General features: G+C 40.8%; 1 protein-coding gene across 1 annotated transcript; it reads right to left on the bottom strand.

Annotated features, from left to right (window-relative positions):
• Positions 1-4,313: 4,313 nt before the first annotated feature.
• zmynd11 (zinc finger, MYND-type containing 11) lies at positions 4,314-25,539 on the bottom strand. The gene is made up of 16 exons (XM_044031940.1): positions 25,391-25,539; positions 23,426-23,565; positions 23,181-23,340; positions 22,559-22,582; positions 18,973-19,134; positions 18,677-18,754; positions 18,033-18,125; positions 17,857-17,944; positions 17,682-17,737; positions 17,516-17,593; positions 17,193-17,311; positions 15,064-15,421; positions 13,459-13,533; positions 12,732-13,010; positions 9,928-10,113; positions 4,314-4,681 (listed from the first exon to the last, which is right to left on the bottom strand). The coding sequence occupies exons 2-16, from the start codon at positions 23,554-23,556 to the stop codon at positions 4,559-4,561; spliced, it is 2,010 nt and encodes a 669-aa protein (XP_043887875.1). The 5' UTR covers positions 23,557-23,565; positions 25,391-25,539; the 3' UTR covers positions 4,314-4,558.
• Between the last annotated feature and the right edge of the window lie 1,674 nt (positions 25,540-27,213).

Genomic DNA, 27,213 nt, shown 5'->3' with positions numbered 1-27,213 from the left:
AAGCCTCATACTATGACTTAAAGTCTCATAATATGACTTTAAAAAGTCTTATGATACTATGACTTTAAAAAAGTCTCACAATATTATGACTTTAAAAGCCTCATACTATGACTTTAAAAAGTCTCATCATACTATGACTTTTAAAAAGTCTCATGATACTATGACTTTTAAAAATTCTGATGATACTATGACTTTAAGTCTCCTACTATGACTATAAAAGTCTCACATTACATTACATTACATGTCATTTAGCAGACGCTTTTATCCAAAGCGACTTACAATAAGTGCATTTAAACATTTGGGTACAAATAAGAGCTAGAAGTAAGAGCTTCAAGTAAACCAAACTATGAAGTGCTAGTCATAAGTGCGATGTATAAGTTTTTGGGTTTTTTTTTTGTCGTTGTCTTAGTCTCACAATACTATGACTTTTAAAGTCTGATGATAGTATGACTTTTAAAAAGTCTCACGATATTATGACTTTAAAAAAGTCTGATGATACTATGACTATAAAAAAGTATGATGATACTATGACTTTGAAAAAAGTCTCACGATGCTATGACTAAAAGTCTCACGATACTATGACTTTGAAAGTCTCACGATACTATGACTTTGAAAGTCTCACGATACTATGACTTTGAAAGTCTCACGATACTATGACTTTGAAAGTCTCACGATACTATGACCTGTAGTTTCTGTGGAAAACATAAGAAAGAAAACACAGTGAATGGTTGATACATTTATTTCCTCCATGTTAGCACATATAATATATTATATACATATTGCTAGCTAAAGCATTGGGTTTTTTTTAAAAAAAAGCCACGATTAATATTTTACATGTGGACAGAACAGAAGACAAAAACATGAATTAAGTTTCACTTGAAACAAGCAAAAACAGTTTTAACTCAAAGTCACAGACGAATAAAAGTGTGAAAAATAGAAAAATAAAAAAGCGGCTTTGTCTTCTTGCATCGATGTGAGGGAGTGAAAATACGTCCTTGTTTACATCGGAAGAAGAAGACAGAAGAGGAGGAGCCACAGATTCACTCATGCAGGTAAAAAAACAGAAAAAGTGTGAAAAAAAGCCTTTGTGTCTGGATGGACAAATATAAAAGCAGTGAAGAAGCAGCAGAGGTCACAGGTCACAGGTCACAACAAACCTGTCATGCATTTATTGGTTGGTTCTAAAACATCACGTTTAAAAAAAATCAACATGTTGAATTAATCAGGTACATTAAAGGTGCAGTGCGGTGTTTCATGAAAATCAAAAATTAAAAGAGAAAACTGGAGGAGATCCATGCTGAACATGACACAAAGGTCAAAAGGTCGTGGTAACAAAAGCAACTTTGCTTTTTTTTCACCATAAAAGGTTGTACATTGTACAAAACAAGAACTAACAGTCATCCCGAAGAAAGCGAAGGTTTGGTGAATTTCATTTACTATGTACATGAGAAATGTGATGGACGCTTTATTTACACGTAGTGCAATAATGATGGAAAAAACAAGAAAAAACAAGAAAAAAGGGGCTATATTTGTGGCCGTGAGCTCCCCCTGCTGATAAAAACATGGCATGGATTTTAACTCATGAATGAAAGACCCTCTCCCACATCAAAGTCCAGGAGCTGCTGGTCTACTGCTGCCTCGTGTGGTCACTTTGTGTCACTGCAGTACATCTGAACCAAGGATTTCACATGACGAAATAAACTCATCAACACGTTTGAACTTAGTGATGGAGGCAGCAGCGGATCAACAACTCCTGTGTGTGTGCGATGTTAAAATCACTGATTTTCTCTTTGGACTTTGGTGTGTGAGAGAGTGAGTGATTTACAAACTTCACTGTCCTGTTATAAAAGTGTGTCTCACAGTGAGATGAATGCTTGAACCAGGGTCTCAGCAGCAGGGGGCGCCCACAGCACCTCATGCAAACACACATTTAGAAAAAAATCTTAACATGAGACATTTTTTAAGTGATGCACTCAAACAAAGCTCAACGACAGACGACGAGCGAGAGACTCGTGATTTTCAGCTCAACTAAAAACAAATGTGCTCTCAGTTCATTTTAAATCAATCACTACGTTTAATAACCATCAAAATATTAACGACCAATCTTTAACGCGTTAATAACGTGAACAGTTTACATCGTTTTACTTTCAAATAGCCTCAAAACAACTACAGTTTGCAGTGATTGTGATTCGCTAATTGCGTTGCTACAAAATGCGACCTTTACATGTACAAATCGCAAACATTTTTACTCCGATTTGTTTAACTTGACATTTTAAAAAGGTCCAGCGTGTGAAGTTGAATATACGACACATACGTACGTACGTTTTAATCAGTTTTAAAATTATTATCGTAGGTTTAAAGAGTGTTGTTATATGTACAGTGTTGTTGTATGTTTCGCATTTTTTCAGTGGAGAAAAAACAGCTCTGCCCACATAACCTGACACAAAAACAATAAAACTTGCAGTCTGACAAAACAGTTAGCTTAAACTTTACAAAAGAAAAGTTTTTTTAAAAACATAAAATGCGTTGTCGCAATCTGCAGTCTCACCATTAGATGTCACTGTTTCTTACACACTGGACCTTTAAAACTGCATCGCCATAATTATCGGTACTGACTTGGTTTCATTTTTTTTGGCCGCATTGTTAGCAAATATATACGAACCTGAAACGCGAAATACGTCTAGTTTTCTAAAATAGAAGGAAATAAAAGCGTAGTTTGCTCCGCCCACAATTTGAGAATTAACTAATTTTTTTTCCTCATTAACAGAAACTAACGTGGGTTTATCTTAGAAAAAAAACTTTTCCTCAGTTCAGTCACGTCTTCATAATGAAGGAAACTTTAAAAGTTACGTTTAAAAAAAGAAAAAAAAAGAGCAATTTCATTACCAAAATGTTTTTAAACAAAAAAAAAAGCAGAACATTTCAAACACCGAACAAGCGTTATTTCATCGTTCACATTTGCATAAAGTTTTATATTGGTCCATCCATCTTCAACATTGATCAAACACCCTTTTTACCGTCATGAAAACAAAGAGGAAAAAGACGTTTGTCAACATGCGAGCGAAGAAAAGAGAAAACAGAAAGCACTCTTAACAAAATTAACGTAAAACACGATAAAAATGACAATGAAGATGCTCGGGGAAAAATATACAAACTTTTCTCCTCATTTGTAGAAGCAATCACCAAAACTTTCACCCAAATATCACATTGTGGAAATTTTACAAAACATCAGGGCGTTAAAAAAATAATAATAATGATAAAAAAATAATAATAATGATAGTAAAAAAAAAGGTAGTAAAACTGTCAAATCACAAAGATCCAGCTCAGGAAACATGAGCTGGATCCCCCCCCCCAAATTAGAATAGGTTTGACGGATAAAATGATTGAAAACAAAACAGCTAAATTGTGCATAATAACATTCATTAGAATTATTAACAAACGGAAGATTACGGCGTCTGCCCAGGCCGACCTCGTGACCCTGTTCCGAATAAGAAGAATTTTTCGGGTAAAATTATAAAATTTTCATGAAAAAAGGGTTCATTTAAAGAATGGATTGGGTTTTTTGAAAAAAATTATTTTAGCTGCTTAACAATAAATCCATGTCAGTCTATGATGTCTTTAAGAACATGATCACGTCCTTATCTCACTGTGACACACACTTATAACACACACCCACACACACCCTTACACACCAAAGCCCACAGAGAAAATCAGTGATTTTAACATCACACACACACAAACACAATTGTTGATTCACTGCTGCCTCCATCACTAAGTTCCACATATTTCAGTGACACAAAGTGACCACACGAGGCAGCAGAGAAGCAGCAGCTAAAATCACTGGTTTTCTCTCTGAGGTTTGGTGTGTAAGGGTGTGTGTGTGGGTGTGTGTGTGTGTGTGTGTGAGTGTTTTACAAACTTCAGTTTCCTGTTGGGAGAGTGAGTGTTTGTGTGGGAGAGAGAACTTCAGATTCAGAGTCCCTGTTTAAAAGTGTCCACTCTTAAAAAACCTGAACTATCCCTTAAACATGTGTGAGCCATCTCATCCACTATTTTATATCTGTGTTATTGTGTTTGTTTGGTTTTATTTAAAGAACGTTTTTCTCTATGAAAGCGAGTCAACACAAGTTGTGTGTTTCTCTGTTTGCATTTACAGTAAGAAAAGTGATTCTTTCTCTTAAAAAAGGTTTCAGGTAATAAAATAATGACTGGGTTAATGCTCATGTGTTGTTACGACACACTTAAATAACACATTCTGACACAAGTTCAAAAAGTAGCACTTCAGTAAAGACAAAATAAAACAAACACAAAGACATCGTCCACAGCGAGACTTGGTGCTCGCACTCACACAGAGGACAAAGAAAGAAAAACATTAAATAACAGAAATGATAAAGTAATTTAAAAAAAAAAATCGCTCTTTTTCACGCAGAGAACGTCCTCAAAAGTTTCTCAGGAAGGCAAGTACAGAAGCAGGAGTGTGTGTGTGTGTGTGTGTGTGTGTGTGGTAGACTGACTGACAGGTGCTGTGCAGGTGGGAGAGGGGGCGGGGCCTGTGGCTTCATCTCTTCCTGCGGCAAGTGCGTTTGTGGTCGGCGTGCCAGTGCTCCTGCTGACACTTGATGGAGCAGTATGAGGTGTTCCAGCAGCAGTGGTACATCGCCTCCTCCTCGCAGTTATAACACTGCAACGACACCAGAGCGGCGCTGTTGTTACCACATACTCACACATGAAGAAGAAGAAGAGGCGAAGACCATGACAGCAGAGACGTTTGTGTTTTTCTGCTGTTTCTACGCAAACATCAGGTCCTTAAACATCTTGTTTTTGTCAGTTTTATTGATTCCTTTGTCATCTCAGTACATATATATATATATATATATAAATATATTTGTGTATATATATACACACACACTCAGTATATATACCGAGTATATATATATATATACACACACACACTCAGTATATATATACACATATACTGAGTGTATATATACTTTACATATACTTAATATATATATATACAGTGCTCAGCGTAAATGAGTACACCCCCTTTGAAAAGTACTATTTTAAACAATATCTCAATGAACACAAAAACTATTTTCAAAATGTTGAATATATATAAGTTTATATAACATCTGTTAAACTTAAAACATGAAAGTAAGTTCAATAACATAACTTAAATTACACATTTTTCAGTTTTACTGAAATAAGGGCGATGCAAAAATGAGTACACCCCACAACAAAAACGACTAAACCTAGTACTTTGTATGGCCTCCATGATTTTTAATGACAGCACCAAGTCTTCTAGGCATGGAATGAACAAGTTGGAAACATTTTGCTACATCAATCTTTTTCCATTCAAGAATTATCTCTCTTAGAGACTGGATGCTCGATGGAGAGTAATCCTCAACTCTTCAGAATTACCCATAGGTGTTTAATTGGGTTCAGATCAGGAGACATACTTGGCCACTGAATCACTTTTACCCTGTTCTTCTTCAGAAATCCAACAGTGGCCTTCGATGTGTGTTTAGGATCATTGTCATGTTGGAAAAGTGCACTACGACCAAAGGCACGGAGTGATGGTAGCATCTTTTCTTTCAGTATAGAGCAAAACATCTGTGAATTCATGATGCCATCAATGAAACACAGCTCCCAGACACCAGCAGCACTCATGCAACCCCACATAAGGACACTGCCCCCACCATGTTTCACTGTAGGCACCATGCATTTTTCTTTGAATTCCTCACCTTTGCGACGCCATACAGTTTTGAAGCCATCAGTTCCCAAAACATTTATCTTGGTCTCATCACTCCAAAGTACAGAGTCCCAGTAGTCTTCATCTTTGTCAGCATGGGCCCTGGCAAACTCTAGGCAGGCTTTTATGTGCCTGGGCTTTAGGAGAGGCTTCCGTTGGGACGGCACCCATGCATGCCATTCCTCTACAGTGTATGCCATATTGTGTCACGGGAAATAGTCACCCCAGTTTGGCTTTCTACTTCCTTGGATAACTGCAGTGAACTTGCATGCCGATTTTCTTTGACCCTTCTCATCAGGAGACGCTCCTGTCGAGGTGTTAACGTCCGTGGACGACCTTGACGTCTCTGTGAGATGGTTGCAGTTCCATCTTTTTTAAATTTTTCTACCACTTTTGCTACAGTATTCTGACTGATAAGTAAAGCTTTGCTGATCTTCTTGTAGCCTTCACCTTTGTGGTGTAAAGAAATTATTTTCTTTCTCAAGTCTTGAGACATTTCTCTTCCATGTGGTGCCATTGCTAACAACATGAAATGGGAAGGGGTTTATAGTCAACTGTCTGCTGGACACATGTGTGATGAATAGTTAGACTCACCTGTGGTTGATTATTGTTAAATTGGACATTTGTAGTCTAAAATTTAGCCTTGCTACAGAGACTTTCAGTGGGGTGTACTCATTTTTGCATCACCCCAATTTGAGTAAAACTATAAATTTTGTTCTCTAAGTTATATTATTATCCTTACTTTCAAGTTATAACAAACAGATGTTAAAAAAACTTAGTCTTGTCAACATTTTGCAAATTGTTTTTGTTTTCATTGAGATATTGTTTAAAATGGTACTTTTCGAAGGGGGTGTACTCATTTACGCTGAGCACTGTATATATATATACATATATATATACACTCAATATACAGTACATATATACGCAGTATAAACTTACCCTATGTGTAAATATATATATACATATACACACTGTTCAAAAAAGTAAAGGGAACACTTAAACACAATGTAACTCCAAGTCAATCACACTTCTGTGAAATTAAACTGTCCACTTTGGAAGCAACACTGATTGACAATCAATTTCACATGCTGTTGTGCAAATGGAATAGACAAAAAGTGGAAATTATAGGCAATTAGCAAGACACCTCCAATAAAGGAGTGGTTCTGCAGGTGGTGACCACAGACCACTGCTCAGTTCCTATGTTTTCTGGCTGATGTTTTGGTTACTTTTCAATGCTGGCGGTGCTTTCACTCTAGTGGTAGCATGTGATGGAGTCTAGAACCCACACAAGTGGCTCAGGTAGTGCAGCTCATCCAGGATGGCACATCAATGCGAGCTGTGGCAAGAAGTTTTGCTGTGTCTGTCAGCGTAGTGTCCAGAGCATGGAGGCGCTACCAGGAGACAGGCCAGTACATCAGGAGACGTGACGGAGGCCGTAGGAGGGCAACAACCCAGCAGCAGGACCGCTACCTCCGCCTTTGTGCAAGGAGGAACAGGAGGAGCACTGCCAGAGCCCTGCAAAATGACCTCCAGCAGGCCACAAATGTGCATGTGTCTGGTCAAACGGTCAGAAACTGACTCCATGAGGGTGGTATGAGGGCCCGATGTCCACAGGTGGGGGTTGTGCTTACAGCCCAACACCGTGCAGGACGTTTGGCATTCGCCAGAGATCACCAAGATTGGCAAATTCGCCACTGGCGCCCTGTGCTCTTCACAGATGAAAGCAGGTTCACACTGAGTAAGTGACAGACGTGACAGAGCCTGGAGACGCCGTGGAGAACGTTCTGCTGCCTGCAACATCCTCCAGCATGACCGGTTTGGCAGTGGGTCAGTAATGGTGTGGGTTGGCATTTCTTTGGGGGGCCGTACAGCCCTCCATGGGCTCGCCAGAGGTAGTCTGACTGCCATTAGGTACCGAGATGAGATCCTCAGACCCCTTGTGACACCATATGCTGGTGCGGTTGGCCCTGGGTTCCTTCTTATGCAAGACAATGCTAGACCTCATGTGTCTGGAGTGTGTCAGCAGTTCCTGCAAGACGAAGGCATTGATGCTATGGACTGGCCCGCCCGTTCCCCAGACCTGAATCCAATTGAGCACATCTGGGACATCATGTCTCGCTCCATCCACCAACGCCACATTGTACCACAGACTGTCCAGGAGTTGGCGGATGCTTTAGTCCAGGTCTGGGAGGAGATCCCTCAGGAGACCATCCGCCACCTCATCAGGAGCATGCCCAGGCGTTGTAGGGAGGTCATACAGGCACGTGGAGGCCACACACACTACTGAGCCTCATTTTGACTTGTTTTAAGGACATTACATCAAAGTTGGATCAGCCTGTAGTGGGTTTGTCCACTTTCATTTTGAGTGTGACTCCAAATCCAGACCTCTATGGGTTAATACATTTGATTTCCATTGATCATTTTTGTGTGATTTTGTTGTCAGCACATTCAACTATGTAAAGAACAAAGTATTTAATAAGAATATTTAGGGATGCACCGATATGAGTATTTCCGCCGATACCGATATCCGATATTAATATTGCTGCTATGGCCGATAACCGATATCGATATATGTTTTTTTTTTTAAAAGTTTCTGAGATGATAAAAGTTTGTACAGAATATAAATCATGCAAGTTGAATATTTGAATGTCTTCCTTTATTTTCAAAACATGTTTTACCTCCAAATAACAAGGTCACATAAGACACAAGTAACCAACTACAAGTAAAGGTTTTTAGAAACCTTTACCACTTGTAGCAAGTGTGTAACTAAATTACAGTACAGTTAAACTCCCTCAACTCACTTAACTCCTGTGAGAAAGTTTGGATCATAAATTACAAACATGAACATAAATAAAAATAATACCCTGCCAAAGTTACTGTAACCGAGATAAGATCGTCTATACTGGGTACATAAATAAAGTCAACAACCCTTCCTCCCGGCAACAACAACCGTGCCAATCCACTTAACAATAAAACACAACAGATATGAGAAACAATACCTGACAAGCTCTAAGAGCTGCCATAATAAATAAATACTTTATCAAACTTGCCAGTATTCATGGCAACCAGATATTTATTAAATTGCAAAACATCGGAAAAGTAGCGCCGACTTGGCAGGTTGTTGTGGGGTTCAATATGCGCTATCAACCGTCGGAACCCTCGGCTGGTCGTCAAGAGCAATCATTTCCATTACCTTGATCGTTATTGCCCTGGCCAATGTCTTCCTTTGGTCGAGTCCCAGCTGTGCTGCTTTCTTTTTTGTCTGCTGCCTAATGTTACTAGCGTTAGCTTCCTGCCGTTGTTTGTGTACTTCTGGGTGGCGGTTTTTCAAATGACATAATCAAATTTGTGGTATTGAATGACTTGACGCGGATCCCTCCTCGCATTACCTCGACTTTGCAAGTGTTGCATAATGCTTTTCGCGTATCTTCGATACGACACACATACACAAACAGCAATTAGACGGGTATAAACAGCGGTTGTTAAAAACGGCGCAGTTTTACTCATTGGACCGATGCCGATATGTTAAAAAATGACAAACATCGGCCGATACCAATATTAATGCCGATATATCGTGCATCCCTAAGAATATTTCATGAATTCAGATCTAGGATGTGTTATTTCAGTGTTCCCTTTATTTTTTTGAGCAGTGTATATACATACATACATACATACAGACATATGCTTGCATGTATATACGCTGATGATGCCATTATAAATATACATCACTACATAATTCAACAATAATGAAACAAAAGTGTGAGTCTGCACTTCAAAATAAAATACCTAGTAAATGATGGATTATTTGCTGCAGTTCCAGTCTTAGGTATCATAATAAGGGATCATGTTAATTTTCTTTAATAAATCTGTTTCTCTGTTCATCAAAGAGAGAAAATCATAAAATGTCATCTTAAATCATCTTAAATGTACACAAACTCAAAATGATTCCTTTTTAATGATTTCTTGGTTATATGGACAAGGGGTCCTCATGGACTGCACTCAGCCGTGCAGTGATGACTCCGCCCACATTAAGTAGGTACTTTTTTGTAGTGGAGATGCAACCTAATCATGCCGTGTTGTGCCGAGGAGAGTAGAGCCGGTGGAAATGCGCCATAAGTGTTCATAGTTAAGGTAGGGATGTGTGAACAGAAAGTGAACTCTGGTGCAGAACTTACCCATTGCTTCTTCTTGGTCTGGGAGATGAGCTGCTTGTGTTGAGCCACCAGCTTCTTCACCTCCTCCACCAGCTCTTCTTTACACTTGTCCTTCACCTGCTTACACTTCCTGTCCATCTCTGCCTGAGCGCCGGCCACGGCTTTACTCACCGCCTGTCGCTTCTCCTCCTCCATCTCTGCACGGAGCTGAAGTGAGAGAACATGTTTACAAGCAGAGTTTAAAATCTGAGTGAGAACCTTCAAAGACCTGAGTCTTCATGTTTACAAGCAGAGTTTAAAATCTGAGTGAGAACCTTCAAAGACCTGAGTCTTCATGTTTACAAGCAGAGTTTAAAATCTGAAACAGAACCTTCAAAGACCTGAGTCTTCATGTTTACCAGCAGAACCTTCAAAGACTCAGAAGTCTGAGATTAAAGTCAGAATTTCTGAATTTTTAAATCTCAGCATTCTGACTTTTTATGTCCGAATTCTAAATTTAATCTCAGAATTCCGACTTTCTGATTTGAATCTAAGAAATCTGAGATTAAAATCGGAATTTCGACTTTTTAATCTCATAATTCCAATTTTCTGATTTGAATCCTACTTTTTTTTTGCTTTCTTTCAAAACATGTTTTTTTACATGTAGCACTCAAACTCTCCCATAGTTTCTCGTGACATCGCACAACACAAACACGACACAAACGACTTTGAACACAACACAAACGACTTTGAACACAATCACAACACAAACGACTCTGAACACAAACCGACACAAGCGACTTTGAACACAGCATAAGCGACTCTGAACACAAGCAAACGACACACGAACAACTGAACACAAGCGCCAACACAAATGACTTTGAGCGCCAAACACCAGCGCCAACACAAGCGACTTTAAACACTAGCGACTTTGAACACAAACAACTCTGAACACAAGCGACTTTGAAAACAAACAACACAAGCGACTTTGAAAACATACGACACAAGCGACTTTGAACACAAACCGCGACACAAGCGACTTTGAACACAAGCGTAGCACAAAAAGCGACTTTGAACACAAACACCTGGGAACCGACTTTGAACACAAACAACTTTGAACACAGACACAAATACAAACGACTTTGAACACAAACACAAAAACAAACGACTTTGAACACAAACGCAAAACAAAACGACTTTGAACAAACACAAAACGACTTTGAACAAGTGAACACAAAACGACTTTGAACAAAAACGAACACTTTGAACACAAACACAAAACAAAGCGACTTTGAACACAAACACGACACAAACAACTGTGAACACCAACGACTTTGAACACCAACGCCAACACAAACGACTTTGAGCACCAACACAACACAAACGACTTTGAACACAAACACAAAACAAACGACTTTGAACACAAACACAGAAACGACTTTGAACAAACGACTTTAAACACAAACGACTTTGAACAAAAACGCAACACAAATGTCTTTGAACACAAACACAAAACAAACGACTTTGGACACAAACGACTTTGAACACAAACACGACACAAACAACTGTGAACACCAACGCAACACAAACGACTTTGAGCACCAACACAACACAAACAACTTTGATCACAAACACAACACAAACGACTTTGAACACCCCTCTGTTGACTAAAGTGAAGTACACGTGTATACTGCCCCCTCTGTTGACTAAAGTAAAGCACAAATGTATACTGCCCCCTCACACGTGTACACTGCCCCCTCTGTTGACTAAAGTGAAGCTCACGTGTATACTGCCCCCTCACACTGGTATACTGCCCCTCCCTGTTGACTAAAGTGAAGCACAAATGTATACCGCCTCACAGACTGCAAGTATACTGCCCCCCTCACATGTGTAAACTGCCCCCTACGACTAAAGTGAAGCATTACGTATACTGACCACACACGGTATACTGCCCCTGTTGACTGTATGAAGTGTATACTGCCCCTCTGTTGACTAAAGGCTACTACGTGTATGCCTCGCCCCTCACACGTATACTGCCCCCCTCTGTTGACTAAAGTGAAGCACAGTGCATACTGTCCCCTGTTGACTCAAAGCGAAGCACACATGTATACTGCCCTCACACGCAGAGTACTGCCCCTCTGTTGACTAAAGTGAAGCACACATGTATACTGCCCCCTGTTGACTAAAGTGAATCACACGTAGTAAACTGCCCCCTGTGTTGACTGGAAGTGAAGCACACGCGGTATACTGCCCCCAGCGTGTATACTGCCCCTCTGTTGACTAAAGTCAAGCACACATGTATACTGCCCCTCCATGGCTGTGTATACTGCCCCTCTGTTGACTAAAGTGAAGCACACGCGGTATACTGCCCCTCACACGCGTATACTGCCCCTGTGTTGACTGAAGTGAAGCACACATGTATACAGCCCCTCACACGCAGGTACTGCCCCTCTGTTGACTAAAGTGAAGCACACGTTGTACTGCCCCCTCACATGTCTACTGCCCCTCACACGCCGTATACTGCCCCCTGTGTTGACTTGCAGTGAAGCACACATGTATACTGCCCCCTCTGTTGACTAAAGTAAAGTACACATGTATACTGCCCCTGTGTTGACTGAAGTGAAGCTGTGTATACCTGCCCCTCACGCCAAGTATACTGCCCCTCTGTTGACAAAAAGTCAAGCACACATGTATACTGCCCCTCACGCTGTATACTCGCCCCTCTGTTGACTAAAGTGAAGCACACGTATACTATACTGCCCCTGTATACTGCCCCTGCCCCCTCTGTTGACTAAAGTGAAGCACACGTGTATACTGCCCCTTGTGTTGACTAAAGTGAAGCACACCTTCTCCAGAGCTTCCCTGACGACACGCTCTGTCTCCCTCTTGTTGTCGGCCTTCATCATGTCCTTGACGTCGTTGAACACCTTGGTGTATTTCTCGTGGCACATGTTCTGACAGACGCTGTCACTGTTGGTCTGGGTGCCGCGGTGGAGCGTGCGCGGCGACCCACCGCTCGCCTTCTTGGTCTGTGTGGACACGGACAGCTTCTCGGGCTGCTGCAGCACCGAGGACACGGGAATCTCCTGGCTGGAGCTCACGGCCTCCATCTCTGGTTCTGGGTCCTGGTGGAAGAGGAAAGTACGACGTTAAATCAGATGCTGTGATCACACTGAAGACAAAATCTGTGCTCAATTCTTATTCACACAGGGATTTTAAAACTTTAATCAAGTCCAGCAGAACATTTACAGGTCGACTTTTACCTCCATTTGATGAAATAAACTGTGCCGTGATGATATAAAACAGACGTTTTCTATCTTACTACATATATAGATATATACATACTACAAATGGCTCTATATCACTTATTTTAGTGTCCCATAGTCATTTTACAGAAAGGCTAAATTAGTCATTGAAAAACACTAATCTACATTTTCTGACCCAAACATCTAATGGATTATAAAAATAATCCCGAGTTGCAGTTTTATTTTATACAATTTAAACAACAAAGCAGTTTCAAAGACACAATTTTCCAAATGTGCAACAAAAAAAAAAAGGAAACAGCAAACTTACACTGGCTTCTTCTTTGGGCTCGAGCATCTGAGTCCGACGGCTCTTCTTTGCTTTGGGCTCCTGACTGCCTTTGAGCTGCAGAACAACAACAACAACGCCACCACAAAGTAAAGTTTAGTCACGAGTAAAACAAGTAACAAGACAGAGAAATCAATAGAACACACTTTAAATGCAGGATTACATGCTTTATTAATATTTATAATATATATTCCTCATGTGAGATTTTAACCAAAGACTGAAAATCAATAAAACTGAGACTAATGCTCAATGTGGCAAATCAGTCACTAGATGGTACCATTGAGTTCTGTTCCCTGTTGGAAACGTCTGTCAGATAAAGATGTGAACATGTTCTTAGGATTTAAACGACCCACTGCTGCCTCCATCGCTAAGTTCTAATGACTTATTTTGTCTGTTCAGTGTTTGAAATCCAACGTTCACATTGACCTCAGTGACAAAAAGTGACCACACAAGGCAGCAGAGGACCAGCAGCTCCTGTGTCGCCACAGATAAAATCACTGGCCGTTTCTCAATACTCAAGCAAGTATGTATGTATTGTTCTGCTGTTTGAATGGTGGCTGGCGCTAAAGAGGCACTTGGCGCCAGCCACCATTCAAACAGCAGAACAAGGTCACACCTACAGTTTTGATAAATGAACATATGAAATACTTTTAGTAAATGCATATATATTGTTATTATTTTCACATTTCAAAAATTTAACTTCATTTATTAATTTATTTCTATTAAAATATACAATACAAATAACACAATGTGGAAAATAGATATATTACAGCACTGTCGAGTAGTACATATATATGTACTACTCTACACTATATGTACTATAAATATATAATGTGTAAAAATATATAATACTCTACATATCTAATATTTACATATATTTAAATACATATACAATGACTGTGTGACTTTAATATAAATCTAAAAATAAATTAAATATTAATAATATACAAACTTTCAGGTCAGGTCAAAACATTTCCATTAAAAACAAAATAACACGTCAACAACAAATCTATGGATCACACCAAGCATCTAATGACAGAGACGTCATCATTTCATCAGGACAGGCTGAGGTAACACTGCTGTGTGATGGGCACAGTGAGCGCCAAGCGTCCGCAGAGGCGGAGCTTATCATACTCTAAACACTGGAACTACTATAAATACGTCATATCTTAATACAGAAACCACATGTTTGAATTCTAAATGACTAATTTCTCGCCTCAAATGATGTTAAAACTGCGTTCAGGACAACGAAAAATATTTATTTCAGATTTATATTTCTATTATCTGGGCAGCGCGAGAACACTTCCAGGTTTGAGAACCGTCCTTGCTGTTCGCTTACTTGAGAATTGAAACAGCACTTGGACTGAAGCTGATGACGTTTTGACAAGTACGAGAGTACACAAGTACACACAAGTATGGATATTGAGAAACGGCCACTGATTTTCTCCCTGAGGTTTGGTGTGTGAAAGTGAGTGATTACAAACTTCAGTTTCGTGTGTCTCACAGTGAAGATAAGACGTGACATTTAAGCAGGGAGCAAGCAGGGGGCGTGCACAGCTCATAGCCAGTTTTCTGGGTCTCACTTACATGTCGGACCTGCTCATTGCTCGTGGACGAGATGCTGGACTCGGCTTCTTCTGTCCGCTCCAGTCTGTCCATCCTCGTGCTGCTGCCCTCCTCTTCCTCCTCTTCCTCCCCTTCTTCCTCCTGCTCCTGCTGCTGCTGCTGCTGCTGCTGCTGCTGCTGCTGCTGCTGCCGCAGGCTCTCTCTGTGTGGCGGGCTGCTGCTGTCGTCCGTCTTTGTCTTCCAGAAGCGTCCCTCCTTCAGGAAGCGTTGGTAAACCTCGAGCTCCTCGCATGCCTTCTTCCAGCCGCTGCTGCGCTTCACCTGTAGCTGCTGGACGCTCACCTTGATGTCCTGGATGTTGTCTGCGGGGATCCATGCTCTGGAGGAGGAGACGAGGACAAAATAAGTAGGTCCTGCAGGTCGGCCGTGACACGCCATAAAAATTAATAAAAAGGAAAGGTTTTTAATTTCCCGTTTTTCTTTTAAAGGGGACATATTATGCAAAATCAACTTTTTAACCATTTTAATACTTATATTTGGGACTATGGAGGCCCTACCAGTCGCCAAAGTGTGGAAAAAGAATACTTTTTCCACACCATAGGCGATAAAACACTCTATGTTAAATTCCCTGTGCTTATGACGGCAGCATGCGCATTTCACCACGAATGTTACCGCCCCACCAGTAAGTTTACTTAAGAGAGCTCCACCTTAGCTCCACCTTGTCCCTGCGAGAGTGCAGGCGAGGGAGGAAGAGCGGTATTATGTCAACGTGGAGGGACAAGTGTGCTGTTGGTGGCTGCACAGTGGAGCACAGTGTTTTACACAAACTTCCAGCCTCAGAGATTTTATATATGAAGCTAATGTGCCAGATAAAGTCAGCAAACGTGTGTTTGTGTGTTTGCACCACTTCACATCAGACTGCAGCCAGCGGTCACCGTATTTAGTTAGCGACCGTATTTCACCGACGTACAAACACACACATTGTTAAGAAAAGGTCACATAGAGCTCATAACTGACCATTCTGACACGTCCTAATTAAAAATATTTGTTCAGTACGTCCTTCATGACCGGAGCACAGACTCAGTCTGATACAGTCACATACAGCAGCAGTTTATTCAGCGTGCCACTGGTGATCAGCGGTGCTTCACTCTCTGTGAAATTCAGTTAAAAAGACATAGGGACAGCACCGCTGCCTAAACTGGCACTGTGTGTGACTGATCGCCAGCTCCGGAGCATACAGTCACCGGTCTGCTCGCCGTGCGCCGCTTGTGATCAGCGGTGGCGAGGTCTCCGGAGCACAGTCACCGGTCTGATACAGTCGCATACAGCGGCAGTTTATTCAGCCCGCCACGCACCGGTGGCGATCAGTGGTGCTGTCCCCAAGTGTTTTTAACTGATTTACAGTTCGGCACTGTTCGGCTTGATCCTTATGTAGGATGTCTCTTCCTGTGACGGCACTCTCGCTGTTTTCTGCGCACGCTGCCATGTTGATATTGTCAGAGAACTAGTGGAGGGAGGGGGAGAGAAATGGAGCTGAGCGAGTGAACGCTGTAAAGAGGACAAATCAGAAACCCCCTGGAAGAAGTTGGTGTGTGTTTGCCTGTGTCTCATTTGCATATAAAGGGACCATGCACAAAAACGGAGCGTTCTGAAAGGGGCAGGTTTAGCAGGGTTATTGAACTGCTATGATGCTTCATCCTTATGGTATTTTGACCAAAGCATGTAACTGACATGTTCATTAGGACACCAGGGAACTATGTTAATGGGGGAAATAGGGTATAATATGTCCACTTTAAAAAAAATAAAGCAATTCTTGATTAAAATTAATGAAACGTGCGGTTTAAAGGTGGAATTATGACTTTTTAATCTGAGTTCTGACTTCCTGGCTTTAATCTCAGAATTCCGACTTCCTGGCTTTAATCTCAGAATTCCGACTTCCTGGCTTTAATCTCAGAATTCCAATTTCTTGACTTTAATATCTGAGTTCTTAATCCCAGTTCTGCCTGTTTTGTGAGATAAATCCTATTATTTAAGGTTTTCCAGACAATTTTAAAGCAGAGTAAAAACACTCTCCATGTCCACTACTGCTTCCTAATTAGACCCTGATGAATGAATGAATGAATCCTGCTCTTACAGTACTCATGTCCCACCTCTGATGCTGGTGTCCAAAGAAGCGCACGTCCACCTGGTTGTCCTCCCTCTGCAGGACTTTGGCCGGCCAGTAACCAAATCCTTTCATCTTGGCCCAGACCAGGTCGTGACTGGGACTCTGCCGAGGAAACAAAGAAACGGAACAAAAGTTATCTTCATTTTCAGCTTTTTATTTGCTCCATAAAACAAACTGAATCATTTTGGTTTGTGGACAAAAAAGAGACACTTTTGGGAAACATTGATCAACCATTTTCTGGAATAAACAAGTATTTGATTAATAGGGAAAATGAGAGGTGAAACTGCAGCCGTGGGCTGTACTCACACAAGGGTAACAGAACCAGTTGTCGGGCCGAGCATTGGACAGGTAGAAACAGGTCTTACACAACAACAACTCGTTCAGCTGGAAGAAGAAAAGAGAAGGAAAGAGAATTCACCCACAGAGATTTCATAAATATAATCTGTGTGAGGTCAAAGAGAAGCTGAGATACCTCGTGACACGTGTCGCTGAAGAGCAACCGTGCGATCTCCGCCTGGTCGCTGTGAACTGAAACAACTCAGACGTTCAATGTATGGAGTAAAAATGTCTTCATTAAAAGCTGAACACTCCATCATTCTCATCAAACACTGACATGTTTTCTATAAGGTTTGAAAAAGTCCACTCACCTCCGTACAAAATGGAAGTGTTGTGAACAATGAGCTGAGCGTCTGCTTTGAACTCGTCAAAACTTTTATACTTTCCTTCAGCCAGGTTCTGACAGAACACAGAGAACATGCACAGAGAGTACAGCACCAGCAGAGGGCAGCACACTTTGTCAATCATCGCTAAGTTTGACTCTTACCTCATGGATGTTGTTGACGTCCAGTGCCGTGTGGATGAGTCGTCTGTACATGGGATGTTTAATGTCTTTGCCTTTCTTGTTCAGATCCACAGCCTGTCATTAAACAATGACTCAGCATTTTTGTCTTTCTGTCATTTTTCAGCTTCCTTAATGTGAATATTTTCTCATTTCTGACATTTTTCAGCTTCTTTAATGTGAATATTTTCTACTTTCTGTCATTTTTCAGCTTCTTAAATGTGAATATTTTCTACATTGTCATTTCTCAGCTTCTTAAATGTGAATATGTTTTACTTTCTGTCATTTTTCAGCTTCTTAAATGTGTGAAAATGTGAATATTTTCTACTTTCTGTCATTTTTCAGCTTCTTAAATGTGAATATTTTCTACTTTCTGTCATTTTTCAGCTTCTTAAATGTGAATATTTTCTACTTTCTGTCATTTTTCAGCTTCTTAAATGTGAATATTTTCTCCATAAAACAAAGAAATCATTCAAACTGAATCATTTTGGTTTGTGGACCTGTGACGTGAGATCATTTCCAGGACTGATCTACATTTTCTGGACCCAACAGTGACTAGATTAATGGGAGAAAATAATGACGCTCATGAAAACATGAGGAAGGAAGAATAAATGTGTTGTGGTTCTCACCCTCTCCTTCATTCGCTGGACGATAAAACGCAGGTATTTACTCATTTCCTGTTTGTTCAGGTTCTTCTTTTTACTGCCCTGCAGGAGAGAACAAAAGGATCAGAACCAGAGCAGCTCCTGACTGGACCTCATCACCCGAGCTGGGCTCCAACATCTGGTACCTTTACTGTTTCCACCTGAACCACGTTGGGGCACAGCCCACACTCACGCCTACCGAGTAAAGGTTCTGATCTCAGTCGAGACGCAAGCCTGACCCCGCCTGTACCATGACGGACAAGCGGCACTCGACCACCTACCCTGCAGACGACACACTGCCACTGCGAGCCTCCGTCCCGGGGCTTGCACTCGTCCGACAGACACTTGAGGTGATAGACTCGGAAGCAGTTGTCGCACATGAGGACGTCGCCCGGTAGGTGACAGTCGAAGCAGTACCAGTCGTGGCTCTCCGCCTCCCAGTCCTGCAGCCAAGACACAGCAGAGCACAAAGTTTGGGTGACACCACCCCCTCCGGCTCACCAGCCACAGCAGGTGGAGGACAGAAAACATACTCCCGTCCTCCGCAGCTGGAGGTGCGACAGGTTCAGGAGAAAGACGGGGTTAGAGTAGCCAGTATAATAACATGCAAGTAACGTCTAATCCTCAGAGAATTAGGAGCAATGGGGGTTGGGTCCCTTGCTCAGGTACCACAGCCGGTTTGTGGGGATTCAAACCAGCAACAGTTGGCTGCCCCATGTCCTCAATAAGGAATGCAAGAGAAATCCAGGTATTTTTGGCTCCTACTCGATTTCCACTCAACTGTTCGCAGAGTCATTTTCAATGTGGTTTCTATTGATTTTCATAATATTTCATCTTGTATTCAGTTTCTCACACATACACACACACACACACACAGCAGTGCTCTCTCATCTCATCGAGTTAAGGCCACAAAGAAAACATTACAAGTCCAACACTCCTCCCACTCACAGTCTGCGTCCTCCCTGATCTTTCCTCCATGTGGCGAAGTGTTAAAGCTCCAGTCATCTCATCCACACACACACACACAAACACAGGGTTAATCCCATATCCCAGATAAGCTGCCTCCGTCTAAAACCTGGATCCCACTTTGAATCCTGGTGAAACTAAACCTCCAAACTGCCCGGCAGGTTCGGACTGTACCACATGTAACCGTTGGAAGGCCTGGGAAAAAAAACCTTTTCCAGGTACTTCATGACTCTGTGGGAACCATGCACCTCATGTGCTTTTTGGTGGGTGGAGCCAAGTGTCAATCAAGAGATTGGTGCGATGAAAACTGATATAATCTGAATATATTATATTATATTTCAATATTCTGTTGAAAAAGAGGCATTTATTCCTTATTTCAGGGCAAAAACATTATGCATCCTTTTAGATGAGAACAATGACTGAGTTATGGTCTAGTCCCATTCATTCAGATGTGAGACTTGTTTTAAAGGTCGGATATAGGTGCCCCAGAGGTGGCAAAACTTTACCTGAAGGACTTTGACTTGATTCACGTCAGTTCTTAATGCTACAACTTATTTTGTATTTTGGAGTGGATTAAAGTCAAGTTCGGGACAAAAGTAAACCAGAGAAATAAGAGTATTTTTTCCACTTAACCTCGTTTTCAAATAAAAAAACACACAAAACATGGGTTTTGCACCACACAATGTGAAGGAGTGACCGTGGTCACATCACGCTCTCACTCCCAAGGTTCACCCGGGGACAAAGAGTCTGAGTACACTGCAACATCTGTGTTTGCATAATCCCAAATGTACCAAAGGTATAAATGAAAACTCTTCTTTTTGGGAGCGTAACACACTCTTCTTCAGAATAGAAAGAAGGATCGTCTGCGACGTCACGAGCCACTGCTGACTATTCTCGGAAGAGCTGTCTGACACCCGAGGACATGGCGTCTGTCAGGAGGACAAATGTGTCCCAAACACAACAGATGTGTATATATTACTACAGCGAGTTTACAGAGCAAAGCTCGAGAACTAGGAAGCTTAAAAACAAAAGACGGAGACATGAACAAAAGGCATGAGAACATTACTGCAGACATTCCAGGTATTCTGAGACATATTTTCTGATGACTTTTCTCCACAAACAACTTCAGCTCGACAACAATTGCAGAATACATTGTTGCTTGGTCCAAGTCAGACTTTTAAAACCCCCAAAAAACGTCCAAACAACAGACACAGCTCGTCTTTTTGGTACAAATGTGTCTGTGTTGTCTTGTTCTACCGTTTGTTGACACCTGCGACTTCTACTACAGTTATTTCCTCAACTACCTCAATATTTCATTCGATTACAACACTTACAACAATTCTAAACAGGGTTCCCAAAAGACTTTCTAGAACTAATTCTGTCAAACTCAAGGACAGAATGTGCTGACACAGCTTAACATGAGAGGACAACTTGTAATCTTCATCCATGGCATCCACTTTTATTGATTTGCAGCATGCTCTCCATCTGGACACATGATTGTCCTTGGACCTCAGTCATAGTTAGTCTTCTCATTTTCTTTAGTCAATTGCTAGTCGCTCATTGTTCTGCACGGAATCTCACATCAATGATGGAGAGAGACAGTGGACAGTGTTCACAACACCGCTAGTGTTTATGACTCTAGCGGTGTCCTGCGTCTGACTTGTCTACGTACATCAAGTAACGCAACAAGGGAGACTTTCGCTTAAATATCAACTGAACTTCTGTCTTCTTTCACGCTAAATTCACATGATAAAAACATTAAACACAGCGGGTTTGAAGAGGAGTTGTCAGTGTCGAGCCGAGACTCATCACAGAGCAACATGTGGCTTCTACCACGGTTCATCTGCAGCGACATACGTCACTCTGCACGTCACCACCATGTGTCCTAAACAAAAAATATTTTTACTCTTTCAATGGTATTTGTATTTTAACACTAACACAATTATTTTACTATTTCAATGATACTTTGAAATCTAAAACATCAGATTTTAACATTGAAACAACCTGTTTAGTATTTCAATGGTACCTTCAAAAGAAAAGGATTTTTTTCCTCACTAACTGAAACGTGACGCTCACTGAACATTTACGCTTCATATTTTCTAAGTTTGAAAAACTAATCACTAAAGAACGTGAGGAACAGTGAAAACAATGTTTGAATACAGAAAGAAGTTCAAAACTGATAGTGTATAATTATTTTAATCATCGCGCACCGTCACAAGTGTTCTTTTAAAAAAACTGGATTTACTCCAGTCTAAAAACCCTTGCAGTGAACATTTTGTGAAGGTTGAGTAAATGCTGTGGTTATTCATTAGAGGATTTGACCTCTGTGAGGTCAACACAAAAACACACAACACAACACATGCCAGCTGGACTGAGACCAGCTTTACTCTTCTACACTGCAGTGGCTCCTTGTAGATTTGGAAAAACAACAACAATGTGTTTACTTTTATATTTTTGTAGAGAGGAAGGCGTGAATAAAAGTGTTTGGCTATTTTGTGCGTCACATCCAGCGATATTGAATAAACTACATAAAATCAGTTTTATCTATATGGTACAAACAGTACATTTTTAAATATTTAAAAAAGTGACTCTTTTCATTCTAATAGGTTGCAGACCCCACTGTTCTAGAATCTCCAAGGTGCTGTAGCTGCTGCAAATGCCCCTTTTAAAATCACTCAGTAGAGGGCCTTCTGCTGGACCCTAATAGGTACTGCTACTTTAACAGGTAGTTGTGGGACTTTGGACACGCTCGAGTTAAAAAGACTTAAAAATCTTGAAAACATGCATTAATCTCAGTCAGCCACAATCAAATCCCAAAGTGATTTCTCACAGAGAGGTGTTAGTTTGGGACAAACAAACAAACAAACATGGTGAATTTGAAAGTAACAAAGCAGCCCTTACCTTACTGCCCTCTGCTTTCGGGTCCTGTGATTGCAAGTGATTCAGAGAGTTGTGTTTAAAAAGCGCCGTTTGTTTTTTAAATGACCTGAGCTCCACTGGACACTTGTCCTCAGAGACCAGTTTGTACAAACATGTAGAATTCAGCCACCAGGGGGCAACTCCACTGGTTGCAAAAAGAACTCAAGTTTGCAGGGAGGTGAAAAAAGTATTGGTTCATGTTTTCCTCAGGAGATAATCTGGTCTCATTCCCAAAACTACAACTACGTTCCCGTTTGATTGACAGCCGGCGTCGGGAGTTAATATTTAATCCCTGAGAGCGAGATGGGAGTTTGTTTTTAATCCCTGAGAGTGAGACGGGAGTTTGTTTTTAATCCCTGAGAGTGAGACGGGAGTTTGTTTTTAATCCCTGAGAGTGTTTTTTTAATCCCTGAGAGTGAGACGGGAGATTGTTTTTAATCCCTGAGAGTGAAACGGGAGTGTGTTTTTAATCCCTGAGAGTGAGACGGGAGATTGTTTTTAATCCCTGAGAGTGAGACGGGAGTTTGTTTTGCAACCAGAGGTCTACCTCCACTTTGATACACAGTGTGTTTTTGTGTTGTTGGTGTTGACGTTGTGAACGTACCATCTCCTCTCCAGGCAGCCAGTAACCTTCCTGCTCGATGCCGGCCTTGGAGCCTTTGCAACCGACAGTGAGCGTCTCCACCACCAGGCCGTCTTTCACGGCCAGGCTCAGCTGGCGGGCAGTCTCTTTGGGGTGCATGCCAAACACGCGGCTCAGGTACCTGCACGGGTCGGAAACAGAAAGACCATAAAAAAAAACAGACAAAAAACTCACAACAACGTTGAAAAACAACACAGCGATCTTACTTTGAAATCCTGTCCATGTTTGCGATTTGTTTCTGGTTGCGTATGACCTCGATGGCTGCCCACACGTACTGGACCACCTTAGGGTCGGCCAGCCTCTTCTTCAACACACGTGACATGATTTCCTTATTCATCTCTCACAACTGAGGGGAAAAAATACAATTTACCACTTTAACAAAGAAGCACAGGAGGAAAAAAGACGTGATCGGGATTGTGTGAATTCATACGACGTTCTGAGCAGCACCTTGAAAAGGTAAAAGATCGGCATCACAATCTTATAAAGGTTATAATTCACATTCTATTTAGGTTTGAGCTCCCTCACTTTTTTTGCACTCCCTCACTTTGTGTCGTGATTTTTTGTTTGTGGGCAGTCCTTAGGAAGCTGCCTGCTGATTGGCTACTGAATTTTGGAGAGACAGCTCAATGGACCAGAAGTTGTCACAGGCTTGGAGTCGCTGTCCGTCTGGAACTCGTACCCCATCAACATCCGACAAATAATTGTAAATACCTAACGTTTAGAATGTGACAAAGGTTAGATATTTACAATTATTTTGTTGGATGTCAACGAGGAAAACTTAGCAAAGAACAAGTGTATTTTCAAACAATAAAATACAATTTTTTGAATGATTAAATCAATATTTTATTTGCTTCTTAAAGTGTTATTTGCTGCATGAAAAGTGTTTGAAATATTGAAGCAAATCTAATTCCATAGACTTCACAAATCTTAGACGCAAAAACATCCTTGATAATGTACACATTTTATTAGTTATTATTCCAGATAAACACTGATGCAGTTTTGGATGATTTTTCTATCATACATTCATTATTATTTTTTACTTTCTGTGCTCTAAAAAAGTTCCACGGTTCCTGTATTAGGTAATATCATGACGACAACATTTTAAAGCCTGAAGGAAGGAATAGCATCAACTACTACTGTAAAAATCTCTTGAGGAAAGAGGAAGTTTGTAATCTGAAAGGAATTCAGAGAAGGAAAAAAGATGAATGTCTGACTAACATGGATAATGTACTTCTCAACCCAGTTCTAACAAAATACAGATATGTCTTTGAAGCATTTATCCTGGTTATTCCAAATATAACACGTGTGTGAGCTGAGGGAGTTTTATGGTCTCCCGGGGTAAACAAAGAGACGTCACAACGCTCTTGCTGCTTGTTGTCAGGAACTTGACAACTCCTCTGAGCAAACAACAACAAGAAAACATCCTCATCATAATGTCGTTCTTAAAGAGTCCAGCCTGACACGCTAATATTCACCGTTAACCCGCTCACAGGGACTACGTTGACGCGTTTACAAAGAAACAACACAGTCTACTAACACTGCAAGACAGTGACACAAAACCACCAATGACTAATTCACTTCAAACTTGTACATTTAGCAACAAAAGAGGCAGCGGTGGAGGGCCACGACCACTGCCGCTTCACGAGCCCACTCTCGTTAGCAGGCGAGCTAACATCCAAAGCAAGGCTACCAGAGATAAAGGAGGGGGTTTCACTTCATCTACGTGACAAGTTCGGGTCGAATAACAAGATGTGATCAAAGAGTCGTTTATAACCGAAATGCCAGAACAAACACTGAAACGTATCAAATTCCAACGCGGTGTAGTCGTCCTGTTAGCGCGGCTAGCAGGTTGCTACGTTGCTAACCTAAGCTGTCAGGCTGCACGAACTTCGCCAAGTTGTCAGCGAACACACGCGAACATTCACGGTCAAAACGAAGAACCGTGTGTGAGTAGGGAGCACACATGCGGAGCTCCGTCCGCCGACAAAACAGCACACAGACGAGGCGACGTAGCCACTTAGCTGTGGGTTCGTTTGTTTTGGAGGGCGCCATGTTCACGGTCCTCCATCACGGGACGGCAGAGAGCGGCTAAGCTAACGGTGCTTGCTGGCAAACAACCAGCAGTGATGCCATTTATTTTTTAAGAAACACCCGAACAAGAGCTCACTCACCTCGGCTACAGAGCCACCGACACACAGCGCTGAGGATGAGAAACGAGGGCCCTCACACCAGTGTCGGAGGAGGATGAGCTGCAGCGGCGGCGGCGCTGGGCTGAGAGGTAAACACAGACAGCGCCAGCCAAGCAGAGCCGAGGAGGAGATGAACCCTGGCGGTGAATGTCATGTACTGCACCCGAGGCGACACCAAGGATTTCCCACTGTTTATTTTTTTTAATAAATACAAAACTTTATTTATACACGACAATGCACAAAGAAAACCTACGGAAGAGCATTAGGGTCACATGTAAAAACCGATTTTGAAAAAAAGTAGAACAATTTAAATAACAGCATGAATTCTGCAATTAAAATTCTGAGGAAAACAAAGTCAGAATTCTGAGATTAAAATTCGGAGGAAAGCAAAATCAGAATTATGAGATTAAAGTCCAAAATCCGTCCATTTTTAAAGACATTTCAAACTAAATTGGGATTTACAGCAGTGGTTGCCAAAGAGTAGGGTGTTTCCCAACCTGCAGATTTATGTGTAAATAAAATTCATAATCATTTTAGTTTTACAGATATGGCTCTAAATGAGGAGTTCATGGCGGTGAATTTATGAATACATTAGGTCAACAAAAATAATCATTACCATTTTGTTTTTATAATATATATTTATATTTAGGGCTGCAGCAAGTGATTATTAATACTAGTTTGGTCCAGAAAATGTCAGTCATGGTTTTGAAACGATGTTTCTCAAACTATAAATTATTTCTGTTTTATGGAGCAAAGAATCCAGAAAATAATCTCATTTAAGAAGCTGAAGAATCCCAGAAACTGGTTTCAATGAATAAAAACAAACATTCAAACCAACAAATCCATTATCAAAATTAGTTGACCATTAATCAATAATTGATTAATCGTTGTAGCCCTATGTATATTTTACCTAATTCTCAAGTTAGCCATTTATTAGCTTTTCACTAAACTTAAAATGTTAAATAGTAACTAACCAGCACTCTATTTGACTGATTTTATACATTTAACTGCCAATGAAGAAAACAGATGAATTAACAGCCATGTTTTTTTTAGTTAGAAAAACAATCGTTAAACTTTTAAAAACACATAAAGCAGATGAACCACAACAAGGAGCCGAAATTAAAGCAGAGTGCAAGTTTATTTTTGCTTACAGTAAATATAATCACAATATATCACAGCATCAGACTTGTGTTGTTTTCTTCTTGTAACTGAACGTTTAATTAGCTTTAGTGACAAATCTCAATCTGAACAATGTTTGAACTGAAATCACACAAATGTGTGATGAAATGAAAGAGTTGTTTTCACTAACCTAAGGCTCACTGCTGAATAAAGGATGAAGGATTATTAAGGATAATGGCACCCTCTTGTGGTTTGTACATGGCTCAGATTTCACCCGTTCCTTCACAAAAACACAGAAACAGTTGAAAAGAAAAAGCGTCTTTATGTGAAAATTTAAAAAAAATATATATATATTTTTACAACTGCTTCTGACTGAACCTTAATCTACCCCCCCATCACCATTACACCTCCAAGTAGCAGCGTTGGTTCAGAGTCAGAATTCCAACTTAAATCTCATAATTCTAAAAAAGTTTATATACACACATACATACATATACACACACACACACACACACACATATATGTGTATATATAGTTGTAATATTATGAGAATAAAGTACTAATATTAAAAAGCTTGTATTTCCAGTTTGTGCTTCTCAGCATTTTTATTGACCGTGTGTGTGTGTGTGAAAACAAACATGACTGCCAACAGCACAGTGACAGAGACATTTCCATATTATAGTTGT

Source organism: Solea senegalensis, linkage group LG1, assembly GCF_019176455.1.
Source record: "Solea senegalensis isolate Sse05_10M linkage group LG1, IFAPA_SoseM_1, whole genome shotgun sequence".
Classification (NCBI taxonomy): domain Eukaryota; kingdom Metazoa; phylum Chordata; class Actinopteri; order Pleuronectiformes; family Soleidae; genus Solea; species Solea senegalensis.
This window is presented reverse-complemented; position numbering and strand designations above follow the sequence as displayed.

Excerpts from the sequence above, each read along its gene's own strand:
- zmynd11 (XM_044031940.1), bottom strand. The coding sequence starts at position 23,556 with ATGAATAAGGAAATCATGTCACGTGTGTTGAAGAAGAGGCTGGCCGAC. Across the intron at positions 18,755-18,972 it reads GGCAGTGTGTCGTCTGCAGG|GGCAGTAAAAAGAAGAACCT; the intron begins GTAGGTGGTCGA and ends TCTCTCCTGCAG. Across the intron at positions 17,594-17,681 it reads TCAGCGACACGTGTCACGAG|CTGAACGAGTTGTTGTTGTG; the intron begins GTATCTCAGCTT and ends TTCTTCTTCCAG.